Source organism: Carcharhinus amblyrhynchos, chromosome 28 (genome assembly GCF_965287045.1).
Source record: "Carcharhinus amblyrhynchos chromosome 28, sCarAmb.v2.hapA, whole genome shotgun sequence".
Taxonomy (NCBI): Eukaryota; Metazoa; Chordata; class Chondrichthyes; order Carcharhiniformes; family Carcharhinidae; genus Carcharhinus; species Carcharhinus amblyrhynchos.
Genome location: NC_137351.1, coordinates 19088010 through 19102848, shown reverse-complemented (window position 1 = coordinate 19102848; position 14839 = coordinate 19088010). Strand labels below are relative to the sequence as shown.

At 40.1% G+C, this 14839-nt stretch overlaps 1 protein-coding gene and 1 long non-coding RNA gene across 5 annotated transcripts in view; one reads left to right on the top strand and one right to left on the bottom strand.

Moving 5' to 3' along the window:
• The window catches only part of galk2 (galactokinase 2), a 115195-nt gene that overhangs the window by 72083 nt on the left and 28273 nt on the right, over nucleotides 1-14839 (top strand). For 2 of the 3 annotated variants that reach the window (XM_080214003.1, XM_080214002.1), the window contains one exon: nucleotides 8025-8235. In XM_080214003.1, the coding sequence (XP_080070129.1) occupies nucleotides 8025-8235 (211 nt within the window). Of the gene's footprint in view, nucleotides 1-668; nucleotides 822-8024; nucleotides 8236-14839 lie in introns of all 3 variants that reach the window. The other variant, XM_080214001.1, reaches the window with a different exon arrangement.
• Nucleotides 2255-14839, bottom strand: part of LOC145359450 (uncharacterized) — a 48268-nt gene continuing 35683 nt past the window's right edge. For both annotated transcript variants that reach the window (XR_013889584.1, XR_013889583.1), the window contains 2 exons: nucleotides 5906-5953; nucleotides 2255-4243 (listed from right to left, as the gene is read on the bottom strand). This is a non-coding gene — a long non-coding RNA (uncharacterized LOC145359450). The remainder of the gene's footprint in view (nucleotides 4244-5905; nucleotides 5954-14839) is intronic.

The following is a 14839-nucleotide window of genomic DNA, read 5'->3' as shown; positions in this document are numbered from 1 at the left end:
AAATTAGCATTGCCAATACGCCTAACCAGCATTTCTTTGGACTGTGGGAAGAAATTGGAGCACCTGGAGGAAACCCATGCAGACACAGGGGGAACATGCAGACTCCACACAGACAGTGATCCAAGCTGGGAATCAAACTCAGGTCCCTGGCGCTGTGAGGTAGCAGTGCCAACCACTGCACCACCATGCTGCCTCCTCTGTGTAAAATAAAGTTTCTCACACTGTCCTGTCTTAAATCACTACATTTAATCTTGTGTCTATGTCCTCTTGTTATAAACCAACCTCACTTAATGGAAGTGTGCGTTTCGATTTTCACATCTCTTCGTAACTTTAAACACCTTTTGTGAAATCACCCAATGATTTCCAATGTATTTTCAAATAAAACAACCTCACTACGTTTTACTACCACCCTGAGAAAATTAATTTACTTTGTGCTCAGGTTGCCAACTGAGCCAGTAGGGGTTAACATACCTTTAGTTGAAAGAGATTGTTACCATTACTTGCCCAGACAATGATGAGTTGCAAACATTTACACTGAAGGTGTATGTGACTAGGCTTTCAGCAACTACACACCCCATAAGTTGAATTTTTATGTTGGTTGCCCTGAATCTATTTGTCAGACATTGCACTAATTTTATTTGTGAAATCTGCCATGTTACCCTTGACAGGCCAAGTTGATTGAATTCAACCCACTCCGAGCCACCAACGTAAAACTTCCAAAGGGAGCTGTTTTTGTGATTGCAAATAGTTGCAGAGAAATGAATAAAGCCTCAACAGCTCATTACAATATCAGAGTTGTGGAGTGTCGGCTTGCAACAAAAGTAAGATAACTTTTCTTTTTTCTGATTCTGCTATAAGATGTACAAAGGAGCTTGATGCATGGTTACTGCGTGTATTGTACATAACAATTATCCCACAAAATATTGTTAACGAAGATCAGCACTGCTCTGGCCAGTATTTAAGAATCTATTGGTTGCGTTTTTATTCCTAAATTAAACTTAAAACGATGAAAGCAAGTTACTTATCAAAGCTCATAAAACCAGATTATGTCACAAGTTTTAACATCATCCAACTTTCTTCCTTCAGTACTGTACTGTAGTAGTGCAGGATTGGTGTTATTCTTGATAGCTTATTGTCTCTGCATCTCATTAAAATACAATATTTTTCCAATGGACATTTAAGGGCACTGGGCACTAAATGAGAAAACAGGAGATTATCCTGATGGCTTGACAAACAATCTTCCCACAATGGTGGCATAGTGGTATGGGTAGTGCAATGGCTAGTGCTGCTGCCTCATAGTGCTAGGGACCTGGGTTCAGTTCCGGCCTTGAGTGACTGTCTGTGTGGAGTATGCACTTTCTCCCTGCACCTGTGTGGGTTTCCTCCAGATGGTCCGGTTTCCTCCCATGGTCCAAAGTTTTGCAGGTTAGGTTGATTTGATTGGCCGTGCTAAATTGCCCCTTAGTGTCAGGAGGATTTTCAGGGCAAATACAGATTAGGGTCTGGATGGGATTGTTGCCAGTGCAGGCTCGGTGGGCAGAATGGCCTCCTTCCACACCGTAAGAATTCTATGATTCTATAACTAGTACGACCAAAGAAAACTAGGTTAGCTGATAATTTATTTCATTGCTATTTTTGCGATCAGGTCTTTGCCTGCAGAGCAGTGATTCTCTGCAGTTCAGATGTGATAAATTATGGTATAAATGCAATTTTTTTTAACAGTGCAGAAAAATTGTACATCCATTAACTGTGTAAAATTTTAGGGTATTGAGGCATTAAAAACCTTAATAATTAAAGCCTCTTAAGGTCCAAATTTTTAATTTCTAACACTAGGGTCCTCAGTTATGCTTGACCTAACATGGTATTGTGGTATTGTCACTGGTCTAGTAACCCGGAGTAAGCACTGGGGTCCTAGGTTCAAATCCCAAAGTAAAATTTGAATTCAATAAAAAAATCTATAATTTGAAGTCTAATGATGACCATGAAACCATTGCTGATTGTCATTAAAACCCATCTTGTCACTAAAACCCATTGTCATTAAAACTAGCGTCCTTTAGGGAAGGAAATCTGCCATCCTTACCTGGTCTGGCCTACATGTGACTCTAGACCCATTAGCAGTGTGGTTGACTCTTAACTGCCTCTTCAAGGGCAATTTGGGATGAGAAATAAATGCTGGCTGAGACAGTGACATTCACACCCCATGAAAAAAAAGTTATGAATAACTAGCATGTATGAATAAAGCAGAATTTATTAAGCAAGATTTTACATGATACTTAACGTAAAGCAGTGAAGGCAGTGTAGAAGTTCCATATCCTTCAAGTTCTTAGGAATTCTTGAGCGTTGTCAGCACAGGCGATGGCTTTTTCTTCTCTACGTTTGAAATGATGTTGAACTGTACCTGAAAGAGTCATATCCCTGAAATTTTGGTAACACTGTGCCAACAAAGGTTATGATTTCCTTAGGTTTATCCTCACTTCTCATTATTCCTCCTCCTCAACTTAGAGATAGTCCAAACTTACCTTTTCACAGTTGAGACTGTGAATCATCTGTGTCAGCCCACTCTGTAACAAGAGCCATGTAGGCTAAAGACAAATTTTCATCCCTTGTTTCCATGGGCCCCTCAAAATTTACATTCCGTTGCAAATTAGGATACGGAGCAGTCACAAACAAAGTCCACCTTACATTGCATTTACCTTCGTAAATGCCAACTGAACCTGCACATTAACCTTCAGAGAGTCCTGAGTCAGGACTCCCAAGTCCCTTTATGGTTCAGATTTCCGAAGCTTTTCCCCATTTATAAAATAGTCCAAGTCTCTATTCTTCCTACCAAAGTGCATAACTCGCATTTTCCCATGTTGCATTCCACCTGCCACTTCTTTGCCCATTTTCCTAACCTGTCCAAGTCATTCTGCAGCCTCCCCATTTCCTCAACACTACCTGTCCCTCTACATATCTTATTATCATCTGCAAATTGAACAACTATGCCTTCAGTTCCATCTTCCAGATCATTAATGTATATAGTGAAAAATTATGGTCCCAACACTGACCGCTGCAAAGCACAACTGGTCACTGGTTGCCATCCTGTAAAGGATCCCCTTATCCCCACTCTCTGCCTTCTGTCTGTCAGCCAATCTTTTATCCATGCTAGTTCCTTGCCTCTCACACCATTGGCGCTTAGCCTATTTAGCAGCATCCTGTAAGGCACCTTGTTAGAAAATAAAGATTTCCTTCAACGCTACCCTGTGGCCAAGATCCGTGACCGCATAATGATTGGCAACAATTGGCTGACCAAAGCTGTAGAATCAATATTGCCATTCTATTTTTATATTGTAAAATGTTGACATAAAAAGATTTTTGGATAGGTGCAATTCACTATATGCATGCATACATGATGCAGAATAGTTTGGCTTGTTTCAGGCCTATTGCACCCTGTCATGCCAAATGCAATTTTTTATTTTGCCACTAAGCTGAAACTATGTCCTTTTAAGACCATAAATCTAATTGCGAACAATAAAACACCAAACGAGGTCAAAGATTCTTTGTTCTTTAGGTTGCAAGGGCGAAGCCTGGTTTTGCTTTTTGTTTCACTGGCAAGATTAGACCAATGATTACACATTTTGGCTCCTGCCCACCATTTTGCATACGACCATCTTTAGTTCTTTATACTTTTTTCCTCAAGTGCATCCCAGAAATTTCTAAAGGCCATATGTGTAGCATCTGATGTGTGATAGATGGAAAAGCTGCACCAATGTAAAGTTTTTATAAATTGTGCATGCCTACTTTGAACACTGAATGAATATTCAAGAGGCTTAATAGTTAGTTAATTGCTGTCATGTTATTTTAAAGACTACAATCACTGTCATAAACCTTTCATATATTCATTCTGACTGTACTGAGCCCATGAACACTGACAAATGAAATATTTTTATTTTTAAAAAATCTCTATAATGCACTTTATTTAAATTTCTACTAGTGATCTTAGTGGAAAGAGGCTCATTTGAATTTCTGCCCTATGACAGCATTGTAGTAGCACAGCAGGATGTGGGTTGAGACCAGTGATTCCCAATAAAGGGAGGTTTTGATCTTGGCACAGCTGACAGAAAGTGACTGTAAATGAAGTAGTTCCCCATGTGGAGCGAAGGAAAATTAAAGAGCAACTTGCTCCAGGGCACTCTCACGAACATCAGCAGTCAAAACAATAGCGTCTGAGCAGGTTAGGGAGTGGTGAGTATTGCAAGGTTACCTAAAAGAAAGGAGTAAAAAAGTACATTTAAAAACATATATATATGCTTGTGTGTGTGTGTGTGTGTGTGTGTGTATCATTAAGGTGCAAGGAAGCAAATGACAATGAAACTTTTTGAGAAATCTTGATAATAGAGAAATAATGGCTGTGATTTTGTGGTGAGCAGCAAAGCAAGGCATTGCTGATCTCAAAGACAGTTGTGCTGAGAGATCTGATAATCTCTGTGGAGAGAGCTTTAACTTTCAACATGAAATTCACATCATCGAGCTGCAGTGATGTCATCAAGCTGTTCAAGCAACCAATCACATTGTAGAATTCCTACAAAGAGCGATCCAGGAAATGTAAAGCATTAATAATCAAATCACTTTTTTATCTACAGATAATGAATTAAAGATTAGGATATCCACATGGGGGTGAAAATAGGAGTTGAAAAACCTTTCTTAAAAAAAATTAAAAATCCATGTTTAAAAAATCTAGTGACTCATCAAAATGGAGACATTTAACAACATTCCAGGAATATATTATTTTTTGGGTCAGTTTGGTTGTTCAGCAATAGTTCTTAGTCACACGTCATTGAACAAGGCTTGACTTTTTATGAGGTTCTAACAGCAACCAGAAATGAAAATGTGGAAGTTCTCAGCAAATTAGTTGATTCCGCTTATTGTTGGCTGAGGCTGGTAAGGGGGAAGGGCACTTCACAGTGCAAACTGGCAAAGCAGTGGATGACAGACTTTAGAATTGTGACATTTATCTGCACTTTCACTAAATCCTGAAGTTGTCAGAGTCTGAGTAGTAATGATGGTGAATGCTGTAAGTTCACTGTCAAAAGCTCTACAAATTCTGAGCTATTATTCTTGAGGCGATTTAGTTTAAACTTAATCTTACTGCATTATGTACTGTGAAACACAATACTTTGTTCACTAAGAGCAGTTTTGGTCATGCAAGTCAGTTACTTGAATTGCAGTAAGTTTGTTGAGTCCTCTTCTAAGCGACAGTGACTGCTTAAAAGGACTGGAGCAACAGAAAGCAACCAATGAGGCAAAAAACAAATGAAATTGAGTGCTTTGCTGAAAGTGGTAAAGCTTATTTAAAAAGACATAAGTGATGCAGTTGTGTAACATTATTTTATTATTATTGAACTTAATGTTCTTTTAACAAGAAGCTAAATTTTCTACGCCTGCTGGTTGCATGACTATGCTCTGCGTGTAGTGGGGGGGGGGTGCGGGTGTGGTCAATGACTGAGAAATCTGTTTGGAGACTCTGACCTGGACTTTCACTTCTGAGGTCCAGAACTCAGCGTCGGGAAAGTTCCCAGCTCCTCAAACCCGTCGCGGGCAAAGGCGTCCTGGAAGTTATCCAGAATAAGTGCAGAGGCGGGCTGGGTGGTAGCCTGCCTCCATGCTCCGGCATGGTGTCCAAGACTTTTTAAAAAAGCACTGGAACAAAAAACGAACCTCATGGCTCTTTCCCCCTTAACCCCCCAACAACAAACACCCAAACCCCATCTATGCCAACCCATGCCCGCTATCACCCCAATGGCCTCTAATGCCATCCTTGTCTCTCTCTCCCACTCCTTGACTCTTGATAGCCACTGTGAAAACTTAGTGCCAACTCATGTCATCCCATAGCTCCCCAGCTATCATGCTTTGCCTTTACACTTACCATATCAACTTGTCTTGCAATCACCACGAGCAGACCTCAGAATTCATGCTGAGATTAAATAAAATAAAGATCTGTGTCTATTGATGAATTCAGTATTTGAAGCAAAGTTTTCATTCATATAAACTAATTCACTACATTTATACGCCTTCAGCTACATACTTATTAAAATAAAATTACAGTCAAGCGTTTAAACCCTTACAAACACAAACATTGAAATTCGTAGTCCCACTTCAAAGGATCGATAACCATCTGTCAGTCAAATTGTGAAATGAAAGGCACCCGACTGTGATAATGGAAGATTGTGAAATCAGTCATATAGCACTAAACCAATAATAGTAGCCCTCAGGCTTGCACTTAGGCTGAGGCCCTCAACAGAATGAAATAGCAAGGAATGATTTTATTTAAACAGTCCAAGCATTTTTTCAAAGATTTAACAAGGAGTTTTAAATGCCTTGATAGCTTGACAATTGCCATTGACAGATCATTCTGACACACTTGACAGTTCAAGTGGGCTCGACAGTTAATGAGCTTGTGCACTTTTTATGCATGTTTATGCCTACTTTTAATAGTCCCAAAGGTCACAATCATCCCCAAATGTGTCCTGGGGCCATATGCAAAAGGGTACCCATCTCTCCAAAAGACTTGACTAAGTTTGGACCTCTTACCAGGTATAATCTGCGTTCACACCTGGGTCACCAAAATTACAATGAGAGGAGGTAGCTGTTGATATCGGTGGACGAAGCTGCTTCCATGAAAGACGCGTACATAAATCAGGCCCAATTCTGCCCCTGGGAAAATGGTAGGTGCTTTGTTCCAAGGCAAAGGGATTTCAGCCTCTTTGTAACAACAGTGAGACTAATGTTTCTGTAGCATTGGTTGCTACATTGCTGAGGGCACTACAGCGGCTCTTAGGACGATTACAAATTGTTCTAGAGTCGCTATGCATTCAAGAGCGACATCAATTTGCAGAAGCATCAAATACCACTGCATGGGTATAACTAGTGCATTCCTATAATAAGAAAGGTGATTCTTATTATTTCCAAATTATTTATGAATTCACGCACTTAGAAATTGTAATTCCTACAAATGTAGACCCTGGGTGTCACTAACTCTGGAACTCTGCAATTGAGGAAAACCTTGGGTGGTCCTGCAGCCTACACCTTTTGTTCTCTGTTGCTTCCTGAATATTGTCCACCTTACTTGGACCATGCATTTCACCTTATGCTCCCGGCTCATTTTTTTTTGAAAGAGGGGCATGGACCAAAAGTTATGTTTTAATGAAAGATTCTAATTCTAAACATGTACAAATCACTAAGCGATAGTACTTTGCTGTACAAAGGATATAAAGATCATGGTGAGATGGTGCAGGAGAGGTTCACTAAGAGAATGCAAGGCACAGAGGCTTAGTCATGTGAAGAAATACTGATTCTTAAATAGGGAAAGTTAAGAGGGAGACTGATAGAGGTATTCAGGGTTTTGCAAAGATAAACAGGGAAATTGTTTCCAAGAAATATATAATGGCTTGAGTTATTTTCTCTTGTGTGTGACGTACATGCAAAGGGATGATATAGGTTGTCCATAAGTAGGGTGCAAACTGAAGACAAATGAAAAATTTGTACATTTTCAGGCATGATGATTTTAAAGTTTTAAAGTTTATTTATGTCACAAGTAGGCTTATGTTAAAACTGCAATGAATTTACTGTGAAAATCCCCTAGTCGCCACACTCCGGCACCTGTTCAGGTACACTGAGGGAGAATTTTAGCATGGCCAAAATACTCAACCAGCACATCTTTTGGACTTTGGGAGGAAGCTAGCACATCTGGAGGAAACCCACACAGACATAGGGAGAACGTGCAGACTCCACACAGTGACCCAAGCTAGGAATCGAACCCAGGTCCCTGGCGCTATGTGGCAAGGTATTATCAGCAAAGCAGAAACTGCTCTTTTTTTTCCCGAATCCCTCGCTGTCTGAAGTCACATGGTTGCTATATCATCAAAGTTGCTGTATGATGCTGTACTAAAAAATTTACCCACCTGAAGTTATTTGTGAGGTGGCAGGAGACCTATCTAAATATCCTTTTGTGTAATGCTAAACACCTGCCTCCTTTTGGTATTCAGGTACTAGCGAAGGCAAAGGGTCTTGAGTGGCAGAAACTGTTAAAATTGGGAGACTTACAAACTGACTTGGGAGTCAGTCTGGAGACAATGATTTCAACCGTGGAGCAAGTACTCCATCCAGAACCATACAGCAGGGAGGAAGTTTGTCAACATCTTGGGATCAGCCAAGAGGAGTTATGCAGCAGCATTCTCAGCCAGAACACACAGGATGGTGAGTCCCTAGTCAAAACTTGATGAGTACAGTTATAATTTCTTTTGCCTTCTTGAACCTTGTTCCACAAGCGCAATTCTAGAGGCCACAGTAAGGTTTTGCTAAACAATGTTAAATTATGACTTCTGAGAAACAATGTGTGAAATTTACATTTCTAAATTTTTTGGGCAGTAGAGTCATGAGAAAAGATATCTCGCCAAGACCTAATACTTCATAAGCATGAAAAATATACCACTCACAATTTCTCACAGCAAAAACTGTGGTAACCTGTGATGCCAAAATGACATAACTTTTCCAAATGCAGGACTTATTCTTATATTTAATTTTATATTTGTTCAGTGTATTTATCTTGTGAGGGAAGTGCACTCTTAACCTGATAACTCTTGCATATGATCAATTCTATGAATTGCTATTAGCATGGATCATAACACAGGAATAGGAGGAGACCATTCAGCCTTTCAAGCCAAACTGCTACTCTATTAAATTGTGGTTGGTATGTATCTTAACCTGAGCCGCCTGTCTTGATCCCTTACCCTGAATACCCTTGCTGAGCAAAAATCTATCATTCTCACATCAATCTCACTTTTAAAATAGGGATATAGTCCCCAGAAGGGTAGGGGATTTTAGTTCACCTGGGCAGCATGGTCAGTGCAGGCTTGGAGAACCGAAGGGCCTGTCCCTGTGCTGTAATTTTCTTTGTTCTTTGAAAGTTTCAACTATTGCTTTTGGGGGAAGAAAGTTTCAGATTCGTATTACCCTTTGTCTGAGGAAATGCTTCCTGACGGCATTCCTGAACTGCACAGCTCCAATTTAAAAGAATGGCCTCTTGTTTTGGATTCGCCCGCCAGAGGAAATTGCTTCTCTCTGTCTTCTCGAACAAATTCTCTGTTGCTATTTGCCATAATAATCTGGATATTTTTCTTGGCAAGTGAGAATGGATTGTCACCACTGATAATGTCACTCTCTCATGCATTTTGAAGCGCTAGTAAAATTGGAATATTTAAATGGCAGATAGGCAGCTTTTGGACACCAGATGAGAAGGAAATTGAGTTGGCTGGCTGAGTGATTAAGTTGGGACCCAAAGTGAATTTTCTGCCCCAATGTCATTTGAATGCACAACGGAAGGACAACAGGTGTCTGGGAATGTTGAGCTTTGAAATAAAGCTGGGTTATCTATATTGCAACTTGGACATTAAAGGGCAGATAATGAATCCTAGCCACTAGATTAGGTTTCACTGTCCTACCCCTTAACTAGTAAGCAACACCAATGTCAATAAAAACACCATTCAAAGATCAGATGTATCACAACTAGCAATTTTCACACTGCAGGTTCAATGTTTCTTTCTTCATTGGCGTGAATTAGTGTTTCTGAATTTGCAGAAACAGGAATATAATCACTATCGCTGTAATAATTTGCTGATTGAGGGACAGATTGATGAAGGGGTTTCACCTTGTGTGTGAAATGTACATTCTGAGTAATAGATCAGGTGCAGAATTGGTAGAGCAGAATTGAGTTGCTTTTTTTGAGCATATAAGTGGAGGAAAACCAAAGCGGAGGAAAATCTTGTCTGTTTGCAAAATCATATTTCCACTTTGAGTTTTTAAGGGTCCTTAGCAGCCTTCAAATTTTGTATTATTTTTGTCATAGATCAGCTGCAAAATGAGGTAATGACATGCTTAATAATTGCTGTAGAGTTTGAGAAAACAGTCCAAAAATAAACCTGAACCTGGAAGTGGTGGCACAGTGACACAGTGGTTAGCACTGTTGCCTCACTGTGCCTGGGATCCAGCTTCAAATCCAGCCTTGGGTCACTGTCTTTTTGTGGAGTTTGCACGTTCTCCCAGTGTCTACGTGGGTTTCCTCCCAACTCCAAAGATGTGCTGGTTAGTAGGATTGGCCACGTTAAATTGCCCCTTAGTGTCAGGGAGACTATCTAGGGTAAATATTTGGGGTTATGGGATAGGGTCTGGGTGAGATTGTTGTCAGTGCCAATTCGATGGGCCAAAAGGCCGCCTTTTGCATTGTAGGAATTCTATGATTCTAGCTTGTACTCCCCAGAAGCCACTGGAAGCTGAATTTCAACTGCTTAGAGTTTTGATATGTATACCTACCACCTACCACAGTCAGGACTCACCTGATGAAGGAGCAAGGCTCTGTAAGCTCGTGATACCAAATAAACCTGTTGGACTTCAACCTGGTGTTGTGAAATGTCTTACTGTACCCACTCCAGTCATTGGTATTGGAGATACGTATTTAGTATTTAATAATCCAGTCATTTAATTTACAATCTCTAGCATTAGAGATTTGAGTTATGAAGAGAGATTTGAACTTTGAAAGGAAGTACATGAGAGGTGATTAAATGGAAGCCGGGAGGTAAGCAGTACAGAAAAGCTAAATGCAGAAAACCACTTTGAATTTCAACAGGGTCAAACAGTTGTGATCAGTACATGGAAAAACTTCCAGTAATGGAGGCAACATCCCTGGAATCGTTTAAGAACCAGTTGGATGCTGCAGTGGATGAACTTTAAGATCCTTGTGGTTAGATGAATATATATAGGCCAGATGGCCTTCCTTATCTGTAATTACCTCTATACTGCTAATCTTAAATTTCAATCAGGTTGAAACCATTAATGGCATTGACTGTAATGCAGTTAAAAGTCCACCAGGTGGCATTCAGTTTAGACCTTCTTACAAATATATTGTATCAATTTAAATAGCACATTATCATTTCACTGAACATATTTCAAAGCTTTCCTCCATGAATTATTTTTTGAAGGCCAGTGATTTGTTTCATCGGTAGGTTTCACAGCCACACTGTGCTGACAGTACCTAACCATCAGTAATTCAATAAATGACTAGCTCATTTTTTTTCTTTCTAATGGTCAATTATGAATGAACATTGTCCATTGTGCTTGACAACCTAGCTGTATTTCTTTGACTGATATTGTTGCATTTGCTTGCTGATTAGATGCAAGTAGTCATTTACAATGCGACTATTTTTAACAAGGTTCCTTTCAAATGAGCCTCATTTGAGATACAAAATATTCCTTAACGAATGATAAAGGAATCATTGTGGGTGCATTTTAAAAACCTCACAAGGTAAGGACTAAGTGCTGTAGAGTTTCTTGTAACAAAGAAAATGTCTTGAAGCCCCCGATAGCAATGAGAATATGTCAGATAACTCTTAAGGACAAGAGAAACTTCTCCTTAAGGCTAACAAATTGCTTTCTTAAGAAGCAAGCATACACACGACATTATAAGTTTTTGAATGTGTGTTTTTACTCAGTTTGTCAAACAGTAGCTCCCATTGCTAATGGAGTTCATGTTTGGAGTTGGACTGGCAGATTTTGCTGCAGTTTCTGTGTTTAAACCTGCCTCAATTTTTAAGACAGTTATTTAAAACCGCTCTGTTAAATTGGGTCCAAATGGACAAAACTAAATGATTTTAACTGTAAATTGTTGTGGTCACTTGGAGGTTAATTGAAGTTTATTTATTAGTGTCAAGATCAAGTGTAGTATTGACATGCTGTGCTTGGTTGAAGTCATTAGGTTACATTTTAGCTTCATTTAAAGCAATTTTTAAAAGTGGCATCTCGGCCTTTTGGCTAAGATGCAATTGAGATCAAGCCTTGGAGGAGGAGCTATGCCTACTCCAATCAGCTTGGGTCATGTAGATCAAGCCCAAGACAGGAGGTGAGAGCCCTGTCTTGTCGGTTTGGATTGGGAATGTCTCAAGCTGTTGAGACTCTGAGTTGGACTTGATTTGATTGAATTGGATTAAAAATACAAAAACATTAACACTGCAATGAAGTTACTGTGAAAATCCCCTAGTTGCCACACTCTGGCACCTATTTGGGTACACTGAGGGAGAATTTAGCATGGTCAATGCACCTAACCAGCACGTCTTTCAAACTGTTGGAGGAAACCAGAGCACCCGGAGAAAACCTATGCAGACATGGGGAGAATGTGCAAACTCCAACAGATAGTGACACAAGCTGGGAATTGAACCCGGGTCCCTGGCGCTGTGAGGCAGCAATGCTAACCACTCTGCCACACCTTATATCTTTATATATCTTATTTTATATTTCTTATTCTTTGGCTGGAAGAACTGAGTGGTAAACTTCTGACAAAACACCTTTTCTGCTCTTTCTTTTCTCCTTCAGCAATGATTTACATTTTGAATGTGGACATTGATGAGGTGTGCTACATAGGAATGTAGTGGAATTCTTTTTTATTCATTTATATGATGTGGTGTCACTGGCTGACCAGCATTTATTACCCAACCCTAGTTGCCTTTGAGAAGGTGATGGTGAGCCGCCTTCTTGAACCACTGCAGTCCCTAATCACCAGTACATGAAATAGTCACAACGAATATTGAAATGATCATAGTAACTGATGAATTTTTGGATCCAGTCTTATTGTCAAGTGCTCTCAGTTCCTTTACAGCACAGGGTAACAGCAAATTAGAACTCCGTCTGCTCTGCTGAGCAATGTGTCTAAAGTGCAACTTTAGAAGAACACTCATGACTGTGTTGGTGTCCAATTTTCATTTAACCCTTTTTGTTGTCTCTCTCAGTAACATTGATCATTTAGTGCTACAATAAGTAGTCTCACAACACCCGGTTAAAGTTCAATTAGGTAAGCACCTGATGAAGGAACAGTGCTCTGAAAGCTTGTGATTCCAAATAAAGCTGTTGGACTTTAACCTGGTGTTGTGAGACTACTTATTGTGCCCACCCCAGTCCAACGCCGGCAGCTTCACATCATTTAGTGCTACATTATAGGTACCTTGTGCTGCTGGTTCACTTCTCAGAAGGATTATGTTCTAAATGTTAAAATCAATTTCATTTTCAGCTGTGAGGAAAGTTTTCACCCTGTCTGTCTGGGTTAAATTCAAACTTGACACTGGTCCGAAAGTTATGTTCCTTGATCAAAATCCTTTCAATTTTATTGGCCTGGGTTTTGGCCCCAGCTGTGAAGGAACGACTTTTGCCATTCACCTCACTGATGACTGTTTACAAAGCTTTCAGTAGTTTGTCAGTGGAAATTTCCACAAATTAACTGCCAATGAAAGGAGGAATCAACAGTGAGACTTTAACTAATCAGACTGAATATCCTCCCTAAGACTTGCAGGATATAAGCCATGAAGTATAAAGCAAGAAATATAAGGTACATTTAAATGAATCCCAGATAGAAGGCATGAAGAGGTCCCAGTTGAGTTAAAAAGAGAGGAGCAGGAAAGGGGGCATCAAGCAAGAAAAGAGCTTATTGAAAAAGGGCTCAACAGAAGTCCTGAAAATTGACAAGGGAATGGGGAAAGCCCTGAAGATCCAAGAAGGCAGCAGAAGGTTGGTGACTCCGTGCTCAGCGCCATTGGACAAAGATACCCCTTTGGAGCAACGTGTTGTTAGCATAGCCAAAGTGCCAAATTTTTGCTTGAGTTGGTGCTCAGTGCATAATTGGGCATCTACAGGAATGGAATCTTGGGAAATTAGGTTAAAACCCTGCGAGGTGTTCAGTTGTTGAGGCTGTCCGAATTGGAGTCACTTGAGAGAATTCCAAGGCAAGATTTTTGAAAGTGAAGACTGGAATCCCTCGTGAAACAGATAGATTTTCGATGCAATTGGACTCGCACTTGGATGAGTAGTTGAGAAATCCATAGACTCTGCCTTAGTTTTATTTGCTGTTCAGTGTGGAGTGTCATGTGTTCCACCACAGCTGGCCTGTTAATTCACATACACATCATATTTACCCTAAATGTTAGCGTATAAGGTAGATAGTGCATATTATGTTATCTTTCTGACCTTCTATAATAAAGTTTAGTTTTGTTTGTTCAAAGCCAATGAGATCTTGTGCCTTTATTCATGAAGCAAGTGTCTCAAACATTGTCTACTTTATTGGTCATAGAATCATAGAATCCCTACGGTGCAGAAGAGGCAGTTCAGCCCATCAAGCCTACACCAACTCATTGACAGAGTATTTTACCTGGACTCTCTCCCTTGTCCTATCCTTGTAACCCCACACATTTACTATGGCTAATCCATTTTAACCTACCCATCTTGGGACCCTAAGGAGTAATTTAGCATGTCTCAACCTGCACATCTTTAGAATTTGGGAGGAAATTGGAGCATCTCGGGGAAACCCACATAGACACAGGGAAAATGTGCAAACTCCACACAGACAGTGACCCAAGCTAGGAATCAAACGCGGGCTGGAGCTGTGAGGCAGCAGTGTTAATCACTGTGCCATCGTGCCCACTCCTTAACCAAATTTCACCAAAACCTTTGGGGTTTAGTCTAGGATCATAACAGACTAGAGAGTGATAAAATATATTTTTCAGGGCCAGGGAGGTTGCTTGGAAGTAATGACCACTTAATATGCCATTACAAACTAATTTCCTCCTAAATGCAATATTCTTATTGTTTCAGCTATTTCTTAATGTGGAGCTAGTGGGTAATGATCCCACCTTCATGTTGTTGCAGTCATATTTTGGGGACCAATGCAACAGCACAGCCTATGGAGGAACAGGGCATCTCTGACAACTTGCAGATTTCTACGTCTGTCAGAGCTGATAGCCTTGCTGCTGTTATTACAGTAAAAGCC